The sequence below is a fragment of the Micropterus salmoides genome, unplaced genomic scaffold, assembly GCF_014851395.1.
Source record: "Micropterus salmoides isolate LMB-PRFRI ecotype aquatic unplaced genomic scaffold, ASM1485139v1 Ms_hic_scaffold_4, whole genome shotgun sequence".
NCBI lineage: Eukaryota > Metazoa > Chordata > Actinopteri > Centrarchiformes > Centrarchidae > Micropterus > Micropterus salmoides.
The window spans coordinates 26,616,707-26,634,414 of record NW_024043372.1 but is presented as its reverse complement, the minus strand read 5'-3'; the positions used below and the strand labels follow the sequence as shown (position 1 = coordinate 26,634,414).

The following is a 17,708-nucleotide window of genomic DNA, read 5'->3' as shown; positions in this document are numbered from 1 at the left end:
TATTTTCTCTGTTTCATGTTTGCCTCAATCTGCACAATTAATTACACAAGGAATAAACAAAATCAGTTTATCCACACACAGTGTGCAGATAGTTTCCTCTCCTGATGTTGGGAGTAGTCCTTCACTGTGTTTTCTGGCATATTCACTCAATCGTAAGATTTATGGTGCTTTCTGAAAGACTTGTGCAAGTTGATGGAACGATCTGTATATGTGGTTTGTCCACTATTTGTACGTTTCAGCTAGTCTCTGTTTGTCCCAAGATGTGTGAGACAAGAGTCCGACCGGAAAATTACTGGCATATTCTACTTACGTCACGTCAATTATCCTTTACCGTAAAAATGTCGTTTACCCTTTTCCTTGATGCGTAAAACGATCCCAAATGTGACTCTACCACATATTTCGACAATTAATGCATAGTATAGCAGTTGTGAATTACATTTTAGCGTCACAATATCCTCGTTATTTAGAAATCGTGTTGAAAAAGTAGCGCTCCTTTGTGTGCGCATGCCAAATCCTCTGTAATTACGGTAGTTACCGGAAATCCCGTCAGCTTTGCAGCTGATATAAGGACGTGGTTGTTCCGGCGAAAAGTGGATTTTGCTGTTTCAAGACAGACGCTTTTAGAATTGGATTTATTATGTCTTAATCAACAAATGTACATGTTTGTTAAGCCTAGATGATTTAACTCAGTAATACAATGAGACCTTGGTGTTTTTCTTGTGAAAATTCGGTCCTGTGACGCCATCAGCTGCTCCTCCACCGACTGAAGAAACAATGCAGGCCTAGCTAGCATCGGAAGCTAATCGGATAACGCTGGTCCAGCAGACTGCAGTGGGATTTAAACCTTGGAGGAAGCCTTTTTTCGACGCTGTAATAACATCTAATCCAGTATGTTACAACTCTTTCTGTGTTTTCTGTTGGTACAGTTTCTGTCCTTTTACTTTACTTTATGTCGTGAGAGAAGCCGCTAAGGTTAAACATTTAACGCCATATTTTCACAAAGTTACCCCGTTAGCTTGTTAGCATTAGCAAGTTAAGTAACGTTACCTTGTTGATTGGATACTAAAAGTTTGTCTGTTTCAGTGGGGTACAGATTTAATGTGTAAATATATAATTATTATAATTTTCTGTATGTAATATGGTCATAGTTGAAAACTGGATCCATCACAGCTTGAATCCCACTGTGGTCCATCACAGCTGCTCTGAACTCACCCTGTCGGCATTGATCCCTGAGCACACTGGCTGATAGGGACGTCCTAGCAGTGGTTTCATTTTTAAGGTTTTTGTTTTCTGCTGCTTGACTTATTGCTTAAATATAGCATCAGCGCTGTTTCCGAAGAACTTCACTATATTCATATTCCCACCCAAACGCAGAAACGAGAGGTGTCAGCCAAAACACACATCGCCTTTCTTGGAAATAAAGAGGCGGAACATGGAAACACTGAGATGAAATACGATTGCATGATTCTAACATCGAAACGAATGTGCTTCCATCTTATCCTTTCGCTTTTGCCGTTATGAAATAAATTTTAATTGCCCCCTTTAGGAAATCTTGTTCTGGCCTGTTGCACTTGCTATGTGACATACTTTCATGTGCAGTAGCTTTTCATAACTCTTGTCACCCAATCCTGAAAACGAGGCTGTCAAGCTGCCTTACAGTTTCTCATGATAATTTGCAGCCTGCGTCCAGCCCTTCAGGGATGGGGGGGGCAGGGGCAGATAATACCGTCACAGCTTGACGTTTAGGATAGAATACAAATTGCACACGTGATTTTGACGATGTACTGTCAGAGTAAATCTGTATGCCCGATTTGATGGTTTATTAAGCATTTCCAAGTTTATGTTGTTTAACGCCTTTGTTGTTGTCAAGGTTATTGTATTTTACACTCAGTTGCCAGTTTGAGGGAGAAATAACAAAACATATTGCAGTCCAATACGACAGGCCTGCAATGCATCCTTACCTACACAAGCTTATAAATGTTCATCTTAAGGCTACCTGCAGCTGACTATTTTCTTTAACAGTTGATCCACTGGTTATTTTCTTGATTACCTTTTGAAAAGTCCGGAAATTGTGCCCATCAGACTTTCACACAATGGCTTGTTCTGTCTGGCATAATCCAGTATTCGTTTAAGGTTCAGTTTTTGTTGAAACGTTTAGGCAGGTGTTCAACTTTAGTCATTTTGGAGTCAGAAGTTTGACGAGTGTATTGCATTAAATTGAACCGTTTGTAATATTTGACTCATTGATGTAAATGAGGGGACTGTGAGACTGTATTAGTTTGAGCTAAGTGTACCCAATTAATATGGAGCGCATATAGTAATTTTTATTAACACTGATTATGAGGTTTATTCATAATTTTAAGAAGTTACTTAGGTCATTTTAGTTTTTTTTTTTTTTTTTTTTTTTGTGTACCTCTTATCTTATTCTCATCAATCTCTTTTCAGCGATGACCTCTCAGCTGCAGGTCTTCTCTCCACCCTCAATCTCCTCCAGTGCCTTTTGCCGGGTTAAGAAGCTGAAGGTGGAGAGCAATGTTTGGGACGTGTCCACCACTGAAGCTTACAGCTCCATAGCGGGCCAGTCAGCATACACCTTTGCCCCAGCCATGGCTGTGCCACCCTTTGCACCATCCCTGGTCTTTCCCTCTGCAGCGCCTGGCTCCAGAGGTCAAGTGGTGGTGCGGGCGGCTGATAGCACTGGCAGTCTTCCCCGCGGATCCAGCCGGCGTGTCACAGAGCAGGCGGCGTCTTCCTCTTACACTCATGCTGAGACGTCCTCTGAAACGAGGGGGCACAGGCACGCGCACAAGAGAAAGATTGAGGAAACCAATGAAAGCAGTGGGAGTGGATGTGGCAGTGTCCAAATATTGGAGGAGCTCTCAGCTCCTGCGGCAACTTACTCCACCCGTACTGGTGGTGGAGGAGGGGGCACAGGCCAGTCGATACCCCATTCTGCTCCAACCACCAAGAGCAGCAGCTCCAATGGTGAAGGGGATTACCAGCTAGTGCAGCACGAGATCCTGTGCTCTGTGTCCTGCAGCTATGAAGTGCTGGAGTTTTTGGGAAGAGGCACATTTGGACAAGTGGCTAAGTGCTGGAAGAGGGGAACCAATGAGATTGTGGCCATCAAGATCCTGAAAAACCATCCTTCATATGCTCGTCAGGGCCAAATTGAGGTAATAAGACATAATTATTTTTACTACAGTGTGTGTATATGTGTATGTATGTGTGTGTATATATGTGTATATGTGTGTATATGTGTGTATATATATATATATATATATATATATATATATATATATATTATATATATATATATATATATATATATATTATATATATATATATATATATATATATATATATATATATATATATATATATATATATATATATATATATATATATATATATATATATAAAAATTTCAGTTAAGGACTACTAGCCAATCAGAAGCAGAGTGGGGCGGGTCCTGTAAACATGGCTTCGGTTCAGCGGTATATGTTCCCCTTACTAGCTTAGCAACATGGACTGGAGCAAGAGTTTCAGAGTGGTGAGTTAATAATTTGTAACAAATGTATCTTTCATACATAAAGTTTTAACTGTGTAATGTCTCTACATCATAGTAACAACTTTAGTGCAATTTATACTTCTGCGTCGAAGATCGACAGCATAGCCTCTGCGTAACACCGTACCTACGCCGTCGCCTACGCTATAGCCTGACATGCGACTCTTCAAAAATGTAACTACTAGGGCTGGGCACGTTAATGTGTTATCGCTCACTGGCTCCTTTATACAAATACAGTCAAATTGTGGGTCACAGGAGGGGCAGGGTGTTGATCAGCCAGCAAATCACCAACCCAAACAGCAGTGGAGGGAGTCTTCAGCAGGCGGGATGCAGCATGTGGGAGAAGTAAGACAGCGCTCTGCGAGTAAACGGTAGGCTTTCTATGGAGAGTAACCATGGCAACGGCTTCTGTGCACTACACAGCTGTAGCTTATTTAACTTAAATTAAAATTATAGGCTACATAACTTCACCTGATAGGCCTTCATCTAGTTTTGCGGGGAACAGTAATAGGTTCTGGACACTCACAAACAGCGAGGATCAGTCTCTCTGATTTGTGCTGCGCGTCGAGTACAAATAGTTCAAGACAATTCAACTTAGGTGGTGAGTGTGTGCATGAGGCAAGCATGACTGCGACAATTTCACAGGAACGTGCCCACTTGTTGCTACGCCTTGTGCTCGACCACTTCACCTAACTCTAACAGGGAAACTTGCTACAGAACATGCTGCTCCCTGATTAAAGAAAAATGGTTCTGCGGATACCTGATAAGGAAAAAAACCCAAGAAAACTGGACTCTGATGGTAACCTGTTTTCACAAGCTAGATAAAGGGTAATGCCCTGGTAGTGGCAAATAGCTTTGTTTTATGTTTGATTTGATAAATCAAATAATAATAATTTGAGATTTACAAGAAATATTTTATTGCTACTGTGTAAAGGGAATACTGCTGGTAAAAAGCACTTTATTTGTTTAAAGTGTTTGCAAACCACATGTTGCACGTTTGTGTACATACACTACATTACAATTCATTTTTCAGTTTTGCACATAACAAATCATGCGATTAATCACGATTAAAAATTTTAATCGTTGCCAGCACTAGTAACTACACGTTGAGGCGATGTGGACCGTAAGAACTGTGATTGGTCGGGCTGGTAGCCTCGCAGTGCCGAAGTGCCCCATGCTTTGAAGTAAACTTTACTAGCGGCCAAACCAGCGGCTGTAACACGGATCAATATATTTGACTGTCACAACCAGAGTGAAATGACTTGTTTCACTATCAGAATGCGATCCATTTGATAACATTTGAACAGCCTTACTTATACATTTTTACCCCCCATTCACGTTAGCTAAGGGCTAAAGCAGAAGTTAGCCTGCTCGGCCGGCAAAAGTCAACACAGTGGACGCTATAGCACCACCGCCAACTAGCATTTGGTGGTGTATATGCAGAGCTACGGAGACACCTACACACAAGTATAAATGCATGTCTATGTGCGTACCTACGCATAGGCTATGCACGTAGACCTGACGCAGGAGTATAAATCAAGATTTTATGTTCATTGACTGCCTGGAGGGTAGCTAGTGTTTGGAAGGGATAGGAGAGGCAGCAGGTAGATGTCTTGTCACTGTGCGCTGCAGCTAGGTTTGTTTTTCCACCGGTGTTTTTGAGGGCGTGACTGATTAGCCGATTGACGGGGGCGCTGGCCTACAAATGAGCTGTTTTCAGGCAGTTCAGAGCAGTGTTTTCTGTGGGAGATGGGAACTCCCTTTGGGCTGGACTTTGGGCTTGACTTTGGGCTTTTTCACTTTGCAAAGCTATTACATGCACAAAACATAAATAACTCAATAGAGTGGAGGGAAAAAGGTATATGACCCCCACAGTGTAAAGCTAGACGTGTGAATGAAAAGGGAGCTATAAAGAGAAGGCTCTGGCTCCTTTTGTCACGTCTGCAAAGGTGCACACAGTCCCCCTACCAATCCGTACACGAAAAAGTGTGGGGCAATTGGTTTTCTGGAGCTATTCGACCATCCAACAAGCTCTTTTTAAGGAAGTGTAGTTGCAGCTTATTATCCAAGCAAATTTTTGGCACTGTGTTTTTGTGTTTACATGGGTTCCACCTTCCTACAGATGCTACCAGTTTATTGTTGGTTAGGGCCATCAAATTGAATTGCAGCTGACTCGAGGTGGCGCAAGTTGCATGGAGTAATTTGTTTCTCATTAAAAGGTGGGAATCCTGAACCGGCTGAGTGCAGAGAATGCGGATGAGTACAACTTTGTGCGTTCATACGAATGCTTCCAACACAAGGGCCACACCTGCCTGGTGTTTGAGATGCTGGAGCAGAACCTGTATGACTTCCTCAAGCATAGCAAGTTCAGTCCACTCCCCCTACGGCACATCAGACCCATCCTACAGCAGGTTGGCTCATCTATGTTTAACCTTGAACCATAATCATATTACTTTTATTTTGTTATTGCTACTACATGCAAAAATATCCCTGTTTTCATTCCTATTACTACCGACGGATAAATGTTTGTGTTTTGTATCTCTAGGTGGCTACAGCGCTGATGAAACTGAAAAGCCTGGGCCTGATTCATGCAGACTTGAAGCCTGAGAACATCATGCTGGTCGACCCCCTTAGACAGCCCTACCGGGTGAAGGTCATTGACTTTGGCTCAGCGAGTCATGTGTCCAAAGCTGTCTGCTCAACCTACTTACAGTCTCGCTACTACAGGTACATGTTTCCTTGTAATCTTATGAGGGGGAGTGATGACAAATAAGCCATGTTACTTAAGAGCTCAGTTGTGGGTCCTCTGTATTAGTCCTTTTAATCTTCTCTTTGCTGTCCAGGGCTCCAGAGATCATTTTGGGTCTGCCTTTCTGCGAGGCTATTGACATGTGGTCGTTGGGCTGTGTGATTGCTGAGCTGTTTCTGGGTTGGCCTCTTTACCCTGGAGCCTCCGAGTACGACCAGGTCAGTACTAATGTTAGTGTTTCCCAGGCCTTGTCTGTGGGGGGCGGGGGGTTCTCAAATGCCTGGAAAAGGCTAAGCTAAGAGAGCGAATACAGGATGCAAGTTGTGAATTGGTAGCAGGGTGTAGGTACTCTGTAGAAACTCAAATTGAATGCTGTTAGTTTTGGTATAAGCCAAGAGATACCAGAGTGCTGCAGAAGAACAAACTGTAAGGGTATTTCAGGCAGTCAGTTAACTTAAGTCATATCCATGGCACTTACTGTTTTTTCTCACTTGGATTCCTTATCATGTTTTTCTTTGTGTCCAGATCCGTTACATTTCTCAGACCCAAGGCCTGCCTGCGGAGTACTTGCTGAGCGCTGGCACTAAGACCAGCCGCTTCTTCAATCGAGGCCCCGACTCTAGCTACCCACTCTGGAGGCTTAAGGTTCATATAACCTCATACTAATCCTACTGCTTGTTAAGCATTATTAGGGATGTCAGAAAATGGTTAAATATATTAGTCTTGAAGCTCCTTCTGATTTAATTATTTGATTTGAGCTGTAGCCGTATCACTTAACTGTTTTTTATAAGTAAGTAGTAGTTTTGGCACATTAGGATAAACAGAAGTGGTTTCAATCTTCCAGACCCCAGCAGAGCATGAAATGGAGATGGGGATCAAGTCCAAGGAGGCCAGGAAGTATATCTTCAACTGTCTAGATGACATGATGCAGGTAGATGACCATCTCTCTCATAACCTCTAATTTAGCTTCACACACTGTTTTTACTCTGCACACAAACACTACACACACACACCAGCACATGAAATCACAATACCTGTACCTTGTATTGTTTGTTTGACCCATTTGGGTGTTTGCGTATTCCAGGTCAACCTGTCGTCTCATTTGGAGGGGACGGATATGCTGGCTGAGAAAGCTGATAGACGAGAGTTTATAGATCTCTTGAAGCGGATGCTCCGTCTGGATGCTGACAAAAGGATCACACCTACAAAAACTCTGGGTCACCCCTTCGTCACAATGAGCCACCTTGTGGATTACCCCCACAGTTCCCAGTAAGTGTGTGTGAGAGATGTGAAGATGTCATTTTAGGCAATGCTGCACATACATGCTGGTTGTGGTTGAGTCTTGAAAGGATGCTTCTCCATCCTCTCCAGCGTCAAGTCCTGCTTCCAGAACATGGAGATCTGCAAACGCCGGAGCTCCTACGATAGTGGCAAATCCCTGTACTCCAACAACGCAGTGCCCAGCGCTGCAGCGGGCAACCTCACTGTCACCTTCAGTAGCCAACTCAACCAGCATAACCAGGTATGACTCATGTCTTCTCCACACGTTCTTACACTTGTTTAGGTGACCTGTAACCCCTCTAGTGTTAATCATTGGTGTTGGTGATTTCTATAACAGGTGCCTTCTGCGGGGGGAGCTGTGCCTTTGCTGAACTACCAGCCAGCTCTGTACCAGCAGGCGACCATCAACATTCCCGGACTGGCTCAACAGAGTGTCCCAATTAATGCGCGTCCTGCTGGGCTGTGTAGTCAGACAGAACCCTTCCAGCAGACTCTCATCGTCTGCCCACCCTCCACTATTCAAGGTAAAGGGGAAAAAAACACATGGATGGTTTATGCAGCGCATCCTCCACTTTGATTGGTGTTGGGCTGTCTCGACCAACATTTTGATTATTGTTAATTACCTTAAATTGAAGGCATGTCTGTGTAGATAGCGATCAGAGACCTGAATGAGATGAGTACAGGCTGCACTATCCCACTTTTTTTGTTTCTGGGACCAGGGATATTTTCTGATGAAGGGGTCTCTGCTGTGCATGTAAAATGATTCTTGTTAATCAGTGATGCGCTTGTGTGGAATTGTTTTCCAGGTCTACAGCCATCCACTAAGAGTTCCAGTTTCCCTGTGAGGATGGAGAACTCTGTACCCATAGTACCTCAGAACCAGTCTGCTCAGTCGTTGCAGATCCAGCCAAGTATGCTCACACAGGTAAGCTTCAGATGTCTGTGAAAATGGTTTCTTAAAATGAATTTATGTAATTTTTACTGTGGTCTTTCAAGAAGAGACATGAAACTTGTATTTGCCCGCTTTTTTGGAGAGAGGGAGTGTCTATATGGACAGATGGAAAGAAGTGCAACTGATAACTATTATGGGTCAATGTTTTGGTGTTATTCTGTGTAGCTCTCTGGTTCATTGTAGTATATGGAACTGCGCTTCAGACTGGAATGTCTGTAAACAGTGAGAAGCAGAGTGACTGCTGTCTCATCTCAAAGGGTCCAATGTGGGTCGAACCTGCATCACATGCACATCTCCTTTAGGACGGGGTATTGTAGGTTGACTTGCTTGTGGGAAGGGTTTTGTAGATTTTCAGCATTACACCTCTGTAAAGGTGACTCAGAAGTATTCACCTTTTGTGATGTGACAACACCAGAAGTTCCTTACACATCTTCTTGGCACATGAACACATATTTTTGTCATCTGTTATTCAGAAAGCTAAACTCAGGGTTTCAGAAAAAACCTGACATCTATAATTGATGCCGCGTCATTAGCACCAAGCTGAGAGCAATGGTGCTCAATTTTGTGCATTCATGGGTACACTGAGTGCATCCAAGAAGTCCCCCTGTGGGGATCTCCTTTCAGGTCCCGCTCTCTTTCTGCTGCCAGCAGAGCAAGCCAATGTTTAGTGGGGACCAGGTTGAGACATTTTGAGTGAAAATGCTTTCTTTCAGTGGAGATGTTTTTATTTAAGTGCAGTTTACCAGTGATGTTTGAAATGACAAAAGATTTGATTAGTCCATGCTGTTTTTGTTGCTTGTGTTTCTGCTGATTGGGTCTTGCCTTGGATTTGCTTCCAGGATTGATTTGGACTGCCAGGCCTCTTTTATTCCCAGTCTCCTATCTGGGATGGAGGCCAGATGTTTAATGCATAAGGCTCATCTGGTCCAAGAAGCTAGTTAATTGCCGTTAGGAATTATCGCTGCACTCTGCAGAGGTCAGATGGTCAGTTGTACCAGTGTATGAAACTCCGTTGCAGCTGGTTTTATCTGCTGTCACCCCCCCCCCCCCCCCCCCCCCCCCCCTAAATCAGATACAGCCTAACGCTCCCCTCCACTATCCTCCCTCCCTCCTCCAGGGTTCCTGCACACCCCTGATGGTGGCCACCCTGCACCCACCCTCAGCAGGCATAGCCCCCCAGTATTCTCTGCCCCTCGGGCTGGGCGCCGGGGTGGGTCGGCCAACCCTCCTGGAGCACACAGCCACAGTGCTGGTAAAGCAACAATGACATCCGTGGAGAAAGACACGCACACTCCGTTGAACACTAACAATGCCGACTCTCTCCTGCCCCACTCTTTTCATCTGTTTGCGATGTTCCCTCTCCCTCTGTGCCACATGTTGGGTTACTCTTTATTTCATGCATCAAGTTCCTTTATTTTGCCTTTTAACATGCTGACTTGTCATGATTGTCAGAATCAATTGGTCAATACTAATTTTTTGTAGGAAAATCTGTGTTTTTGGTCTGGTATAAGTTTCCTCTTTGGTATTCAGTTTTTTTTTTCCCATTTGTAACATTAAATCGAATTGACAAAATGTACATCTCTTTCCACTCCAAAGGACCCCCCCCCACCCCCTCACCCCACACCATTGGCATTCAGATGTTTTCAATCCCTCCCCCCAACAGTCTTTCCCCATAGGTGTGCTGAGGGCATGGAGCGCATGTGTTGCTGAGTTGGTCTGTGCTTTGCTTGCAGCTTCTCTTGTCCTGTCCTTGTTTTCAGCAAAGGAGATTGCAGCTACAAAAACCCACTAAAATCCCTGCTCTACAGCTCGACTCTCTTGACGCACATCTTTTGTTCCAGCCCCAGAACATGCGGCATGCCCCCCCCCCCCCATACAGCTTATCAGCAGACTGTTTGGCATCAGTGAACTAAACTAATTTCCTTTCTCAGTGTTTCTTCTTTAACAGGCACCATCGTTCTGTGTGTGTGTGTGTGTGTGTGTGTGTTTTTTTATTTTTATATACCTGATCTGTCTACAGTGCTTCTTTGTTCGTGCTTTGCATGATATCATCTTGTGCAGTTGTTGCAGGGCAATGCTATAATAAGGGAATGGCTTAGTAAAGATTTCTAGCTTATCTGGCTTTGTGCTTTTGCCTGCAGAAGAGATTGGCCAGTTGGTTTGTCTCTGGTCTTTGGGTTTTTTTTTCTCAGCATGGCTCAGTTTGTCCGGCCCATTCCAGCAGTCAAATCATTTGTGTTGATTCATTAATATCTGATCCTTAATGTTACATTTTCTGAAGTACAAGTGTCTGTGTTTTTGTTTTTTTTTTCTCAGCAGGCCTGGCCCACTGGCACCCAACAGATCCTCATCCCATCATCATGGCAGCAGGTCCCCAGTGTGGCCATCCACAGCTCTGCCCACCAGTCAAGTGTTACTGAATCGCCCCTGGAAACACTTGATGCTTCCATGCAGCAGGGACACAGCTGGAGGTGCGTCAGTCAGCAGCTGTTAAGTCCAAACAGTCTGATTAGTGCTCCATAAATGTGAACTAGCGTCTTGTAGTTGTACATTTTTCTCAGAGATTTAAAACTTGCTGATATGACTTCTGTCATTTTGTAGTAAAAATGATCATATGCAACCAGTAGCTCCAGTTGAGCGAGCTTGGTGCCTGGCAGAACGTCGGTGAACTTTCACCTTTTCTGGAATAAGATATGCTTAAGCTAGACTATTTTAAAGGGAAAACCAAATTTTGTATATGGTTAAAAGATGTTGCTGAAGGACCTGTAAAAGCTACACTCGATACTAATTACACTGGATATAGTCACATCTTTAATTAGCTCATCTTAGCAAAATGCAAGCTAACTTGCTAGTTAACATACAGATACATCAAGAGCAGTTCACCCAACGTCAGCCAGGTTTTGTTCTTCCTTGTTTCTGTGACAAGATTTTTAAGATGACATGAATTATCATTAGCCAGAAAAGATAAAGTCAAACATTCCTTTGTTTATATTATCTTTCAGACTCGCTGTCCCAAAGTAACCTTTGGTTTTATTTATTTGGATAGAGTACATGACTGGTCCCCAGAATGGCAATATGGGACACCAGCAGTGCAGGAGCAAAGTTGACTGATAATCCTGTCATCCTCAGTCTCGTCTCTGTGTGGCTTCTCCCTTTTTGGTTAAGACCGGAATGAGTCTAAACTTGCGTCGTTTTGCCTTGCTCATAAAAGTTTTTTTTACATTATGAATATGCCCTTCCATCACATACTGCAGTCCTTGCCGTCGGCTTGTTGAAGCTATATCCCCTGATGCCCAGAAACGATCTAATACACACTGCAGCACCCAGCCATTTTTGTCAATCTTGTCCGACCCAGCGACCGTAACTAAGGGGGGTGAGACTTTAGATAAGTTAATTTGTCGTCATATTGACTTGTTAGAGATAAGTACAATGGAAAAAAAAAAAAACGTTTTAATTTTAACAGTGGCGTCCACCACTAATGTCATCTTTGTTGTCATTTTTCCTAATAGGAGCACAACCCAAGCCAGGACCCAGCAGGAGAGGAAGAAGGTGAAAGCCAGACGTGTAGAGAACAGGAACAGGTTGGTAGAACCCTGCAGTTACTTGATTTTTAAGTCATCAGGTTTTAAGCTGTCACACCTTATAACAGATGGCTACGGTGCTGTCACACCAAAAGTACATCCAACAACTGTTTAGCACTTAAAATGTGGTACAATGTAGAATTTTGTTTTTCTAAAGAATAATTCCTCCCGATAGATAATGTCATTCCTTTTATAGTCTGAATTTTTCATCACAGCTGAAATCAGATTTTCTTTTTGGAGGGAGAAACTCGACTTTTGCTTTTGTTTCTCTGTCTAGGGGTATATCAACTGCATCACTACTCAGCAGCACCGGTGTGACCCCACCCAGCTCCTTCGCCACATTGTCCCAGCCAATCATCATCTCCGACACACCCAGCCCGGCAGTCAGCATAATCACTATTCACAGTGACACCGACACAGAGGATGAGCGCAAGTTCCATCCCGCCAGGTGAGGGCAAGATACTTGTCTGCATGTTTTGGGGCTTTTTTTTTTGTCTGAGCCTCTGACATCCAGGTCTGATTTCTTCTGTGCACCACTGCTAGTCTAATATTCCTAGTTCAAAAACTATCCTACACTACCATGACACATTTTCTGCTAGAGGACCGATGGAAAAACAGGGCTTGTTTGACTCAATAGACCAGACCAGGGCTTTATTCATTTAGACTGAAATACTTTGATGCACCAGTCTCATTCTGTTGTGAGGGGGGGAAAAACACTGTCTCTCTGTTTACACAGTGTTGGTCTGAGTCAGCGCACAAACGTCATCAGCTGTGTGACGGTGCACGACTCGGACTCCTCTACAGCCAGTCCCCTGACTCCTCTGCCCCGCACGCTGATCCCAGCTGGCACTATGTCATCGCGTCAGGCCAAGTCTCTGGCAGTGGTAGCACCTTCAGTCAAAACCCAGGGCTCTGAGAGAGGAGCGGTTTCACGTGGACGCTTAGAGACTGGTGAGAGTCACTCATCTACTGTGTTATCAGCTGCGTATTATCAGTAATGCATTTTATTTTATATATAATTTTTTTTTTCCTCATTGTGCCTTTTAATTCACAGTGAACTACATAAAGCCTAAGAGATCATCCAACAGACAGCCCTGCAGTTCAGGGGAAAGTGTGGAGCGTCATGGGCTGGTGCCAAGCCAGTCGCACCCCTTGAACCTCAGTCAGGTGAGGCTTCCTTTTGAGGGTTTGTTTTGTTTGTTTTGTTTGTTTTTTACATTTGATGTGGCTTTTTAATAATGTGCAATTACATTAAACTGCTCTGAATGTTGTGACATGTTGACAAAGAACTGCATTTACTTGTTTAGGAGGTGGACAAAATGATAAGTACTTACTGGGAAAGGGTGGAAACCTTTATTATATTTTAATAATTTACCAGAACATTAAATTGGTAAATGAATTACAGACTGGAACATATTTACATGTCACATAATGCAGAAACGGAGGAACAGCAGTCATAAGTTGCAAAAGACATGTCAGGCATAGGATGTTTGCACCTGTAGGACACCAAAAAGGTGGTTTTGGTAACTAAAGAGTCACTGAGTGTCAAACATATTTACTGTGGAGTTGGGAAAACAAACTGGGGTTCATGGTGAGTCCAAAGTGCTGTCTGCTGGACAAACAATGTAATAGCAGGTGACAGCTGAATGACCTGTTTTTTACACATCTGCCACCTCCTGTGACAATATCAGTGTTATCTGGGATTTAATGAGACCTGCTGGTAATGCTGGCTCACTCAAAATAAGGGCTGTCTTATGTGTCGCCGTTAACGTCATCTTCCAGTCTGAGGGCTGAGACCAACTCAAGGGGTCAAGAGATAAATCTACGGGGTAACAAGATTTTTAACAGGAGAGATTAAAAATAAGAATGTCTGCTACATAGAATATTCTTAATTTCTGACCATTTTTCTTAAATAGTGGAGAGGTTAACCTCTTAATGACTTTGGGACTGAGGCATTCTGAGAAGGAAACAGAAAGCTTTTGATGTTGAACTGCTCGTAAACAGAATGCAGCCTGTGACATGAGGTCACAAGTATCCATGACTCGGCCAGAAAGGGCCACAAATCAAAAAGCTTTGGAGTCCATCTTTTAATGCTTAGAAGCATTAGCTGCTTCAACCTTTTTTAAATGTCACTGACCCGCCAGCGGGGTGGTCCGTACAAACTGGTGCTGTGCAGTCAAACCCACAAAGCCTTATTTTGAAATTTGGTGAAGCTTCCTAAGATTAGGGATGCAACGAAATGAAAATTCTTGGCAGAAACCAAATTGTCATTGTATCCTAAAGACAGACACCATATTAATAAGTTCATCATTTATGTATTGGCATCACAAACATCATTCATTAATTTATTCAATTCAAACTTTACACACCAAAGCCGTGGTGCCATTATAATCACTCTGCCTGTTTACATTTATTGTCCACTTGATGGAACACTAGAGCAAATGAGGCACCGTGAAGCTTCGGCCCACGAGTGAAACAATTGGATGGAAAGCTTCAATGCTTCATGAAGCTTCATCTTGCCATCACTAATTTCTTCCATTTATTTTGGCAATCTTTTTTTTACCATTGAATAGTCAAAATGTGCTTTTTACTTTAGTAAAGTAAATTACATGTGTCCATTTACCTTTTAATAGACACGTGTTTTATACTTTCTGTGAATATAATCCAGTTAATCTTATTTCCATACAGTTTAGAAACCCGACGTTGTCACTTGTGTATCCTCGTTCTAAATTCATCAAGTCCGACCCATCTGGTAAATGTTGTATGTGGTTCTCATATCGCGTACTGCAACACTTGTCTTTGTAAAGAGAGAAACTGACAGGATAAAGTCGCTAACCTACCGGTCAGCTTGCACTGGGCCGTTTCAGTGGATTTACCATAAAGGCTTGAATACGTATGCGCTCCAAATTTAGTTACGGCTAGCTTAATCGCCTTCTCAGAAACGACAGTTTGTTTCCTTTTCTAAGAAGTCAGCCACAGAGTGGATGTGCTAGGAGACAATTCAGCAGAACAGCGTCTGCAAACAGCGTTTTTTTGCGTCTTTCTTGGACACTTTAAAATGCTTCCACACTGCCCACATGTCAACGTACTTATTCGGTAAAATTTCTGCAGTCTTTTGACTTATTAGGCCGAACACCGAAAGTGTTTGTTTGTTTGGGGCTATTTTCGGCCGATTAATTTCAGTGGCAGAACATTCGGTGCATCCCTAACTAAAATTCTACATAGATCAGGATGAATTTTGTGAAATGTGTCTAAAATGATGCACGATACAGTTAAAATATATCCATGTGATTATGCAGCCGTAACAAACATGTAGTCTATAATCCTCTAAAGAAAGGAAACTGACCAATATAGGCTACTGTACAAGTGATGTTCTTGCATGAATACTGAGTGTCTTTTCTTTTTAGGTTCAGCCCGTGGTTTCTTCATCTCAGGAGCGTTCCCACAGTGACCCATCTTTGCGTCGCCAGACGACGTTCCCTCCGGCCTCCTCGGCTTCTCACTACAATTTCTCCGAGCTGGCCACTGCCCCTGGCCCCAGCCTGTACACCTACCCGGCCTCCACCGCCCTCTCCTCAGCTTCTCAGGCCATGGAGCAGCTGCTGGGCCGTGGTCACGGCAGCCACGGTCCCTCCCCGTCCGCCTATGCAGCAACATACACCTCATCCTCCTCTAGGAGGGACTCAGCCAATCGTAAGGATTCTGTCAGTAGTCTGCTGCACGGCCTCCCCGCAGCCTACCAGCATCAGTTTGCCACCGGTTCTCCCTACGTCAGTGTGACACCCCGGGCTGAGGCTTACAGTGCCTACCAGCTGAGTCCAAGGCGCCTCACACAGTACCCCTACCTATAGGGAGTCACGTGCACACACAAATCTCATTCCCCACATACTATCACAAAGGGACATTTTTAACTGTATCTCTGATAGAACTGTTGATCACTTATTTGTTTGCTGCTTTTGAATCCAAGGCAGCATTTCAACTCTAACTCATCTACATGCTGTTTTGGACAGTTTGTGTTTTTTAAAACATTGTTTGATATCGTATCAGTTTTTTTTCCCCCTTAAAAATATTGTTTATAGCCCATATTTTATCCCTGTCTTAATCCAGATGTACAATTAAGGCATTGTGTTAATGTATTTTACTCCTGTTTTATCCTGAGGTTTTGTGTGAAGAGAGATTATGCTCCTGTCACAAACTGCGGTGACACTTTAGGCGAGCTTTTAGACGCCTGACTCACAAGGCTGGTGAAGGGCTCGCTGACAACAGAGTTACAAGTCAATTTGTTTTTCATGAGCCTTGTTCTAAAGTTTTTACACTAATCTAGTGAGGCCCTGTGTTTTTAGCTGACATAATAATGACTGTACCAATGTCTGTTTACTCACAAGTATGTCTTTTACTATGTTTAAATTATGTTCTGTTAGTGTGAGGTAGGAAGAGAGAGGTTCATGAAGATGTCGAATAAGGGAAAGATGTGATGAAAACTGTGATGGATACATGTTAATTTAAGTGCACATGTGATAGTCTGTTAGTGACTAGGCTGGATTAATCATGTCCTTATGCAATAGAAACCTGTTTTAACTGAGTGCTGAATGTATTAATGAAGTGGGAACACCATCCTAAGGAATGACGTGAAAAGCTTTTGTTTTTAAATTGTGTTAAAAAAAAAAAGAGTAATTAATTAACTTCCTTACTTTCTCTTTTTAAAATATATTTTAAAAAATCCAGTTTCACATGGACCGAAAAAAATAATCTCTATCTGTGAATCCTGGTTGTGTTGGACCTGCTCATTAATAAAATGGATTTAAGGCCAGTTATTACTGTTTTATATTGAGGAAAAGAAGGAAGGAGGGGGGAAGAAAAAAAACAATTTTCTATTTTCTCCCTTAATACTTGTTAGGAAGTTTTATCAAACTACCCACACTGCTGTACAATGACTGATGCAATCTGTTAGCAAATTGGCTTTCAGGTCAGTTACTTAATGTCTCACTTTAGCATTTATGTCTCACATTAAGTCAGTCACAGGTTTTGCTGTCCACTAAACTCACACCGCTTATTCTCCTGCTGAAAATGTGCGAAAGTGGCCATTTTGGCTTAAGTCCTGTCTGAATATATGTTGACATTCATTGTTTTTACATAGATTACTACAGTGTGGACACAACAGTCACACATTTGGGTCTTGACTGAAGACGGACTTACAGCTGTTCAGCAGCTTTTCCTGCCTCCATCTTTATTTAAAGGAGGTGAATCTGTGGGTTATGAAAGCTTTTTAGTAACTCCTTCCTTGTTGTGTTTGCATATGTTTTGTGTTGTAATGTCTGAGTATTTAACTATTTCATCTTAACATAGTATAGTTAAGAGGCTATTCGGTAGAACTAATTCAGGGAAAAAAGGTTTCAGCTCAAATAATCCACTGTCACTGTTTTCAATAAAATAACCACAAATTCATAATGTGTTTCATTATTTCTCACCCGAATTCTGACATTTAAATAATGTCTAACATTATTATTTTTTTACTTTTATTGTCCTCCAAACTGCGGAGAGTCATTGTGTAACTCTGTCTCAAAGATTATTGCTGTG

General features: G+C 42.7%; 1 protein-coding gene across 4 annotated transcripts; it reads left to right on the top strand.

Moving 5' to 3' along the window:
- Nucleotides 1–565: 565 nt before the first annotated feature.
- On the top strand, nt 566–17,576 carry si:ch211-160o17.4 (homeodomain-interacting protein kinase 1). 4 transcript variants are annotated; one of them, XM_038695969.1, is made up of 18 exons: nt 566–888; nt 2,446–3,176; nt 5,788–5,979; nt 6,114–6,295; nt 6,412–6,535; nt 6,843–6,962; nt 7,162–7,248; nt 7,402–7,586; nt 7,689–7,839; nt 7,936–8,122; nt 8,405–8,523; nt 9,668–9,802; nt 10,870–11,021; nt 12,060–12,131; nt 12,409–12,579; nt 12,868–13,082; nt 13,186–13,298; nt 15,539–17,576. In XM_038695969.1, the coding sequence occupies exons 2-18, from the start codon at nt 2,448–2,450 to the stop codon at nt 15,980–15,982; spliced, it is 3,378 nt and encodes a 1,125-aa protein (XP_038551897.1). In that variant the 5' UTR covers nt 566–888; nt 2,446–2,447; the 3' UTR covers nt 15,983–17,576. The 4 variants fall into 4 exon arrangements, with proteins under 4 accessions (XP_038551897.1, XP_038551896.1, XP_038551899.1 ...); XM_038695968.1 differs by having other exon boundaries at nt 10,867–11,021; XM_038695971.1 differs by lacking the exon at nt 9,668–9,802 and having other exon boundaries at nt 567–888.
- Nucleotides 17,577–17,708: the final 132 nt, after the last annotated feature.

Excerpts from the sequence above, each read along its gene's own strand:
- si:ch211-160o17.4 (XM_038695968.1), top strand. The coding sequence starts at position 2,448 with ATGACCTCTCAGCTGCAGGTCTTCTCTCCACCCTCAATCTCCTCCAGT. Across the intron at positions 6,963-7,161 it reads ACCCACTCTGGAGGCTTAAG|ACCCCAGCAGAGCATGAAAT; the intron begins GTTCATATAACC and ends TCAATCTTCCAG. Across the intron at positions 7,587-7,688 it reads GATTACCCCCACAGTTCCCA|CGTCAAGTCCTGCTTCCAGA; the intron begins GTAAGTGTGTGT and ends CATCCTCTCCAG.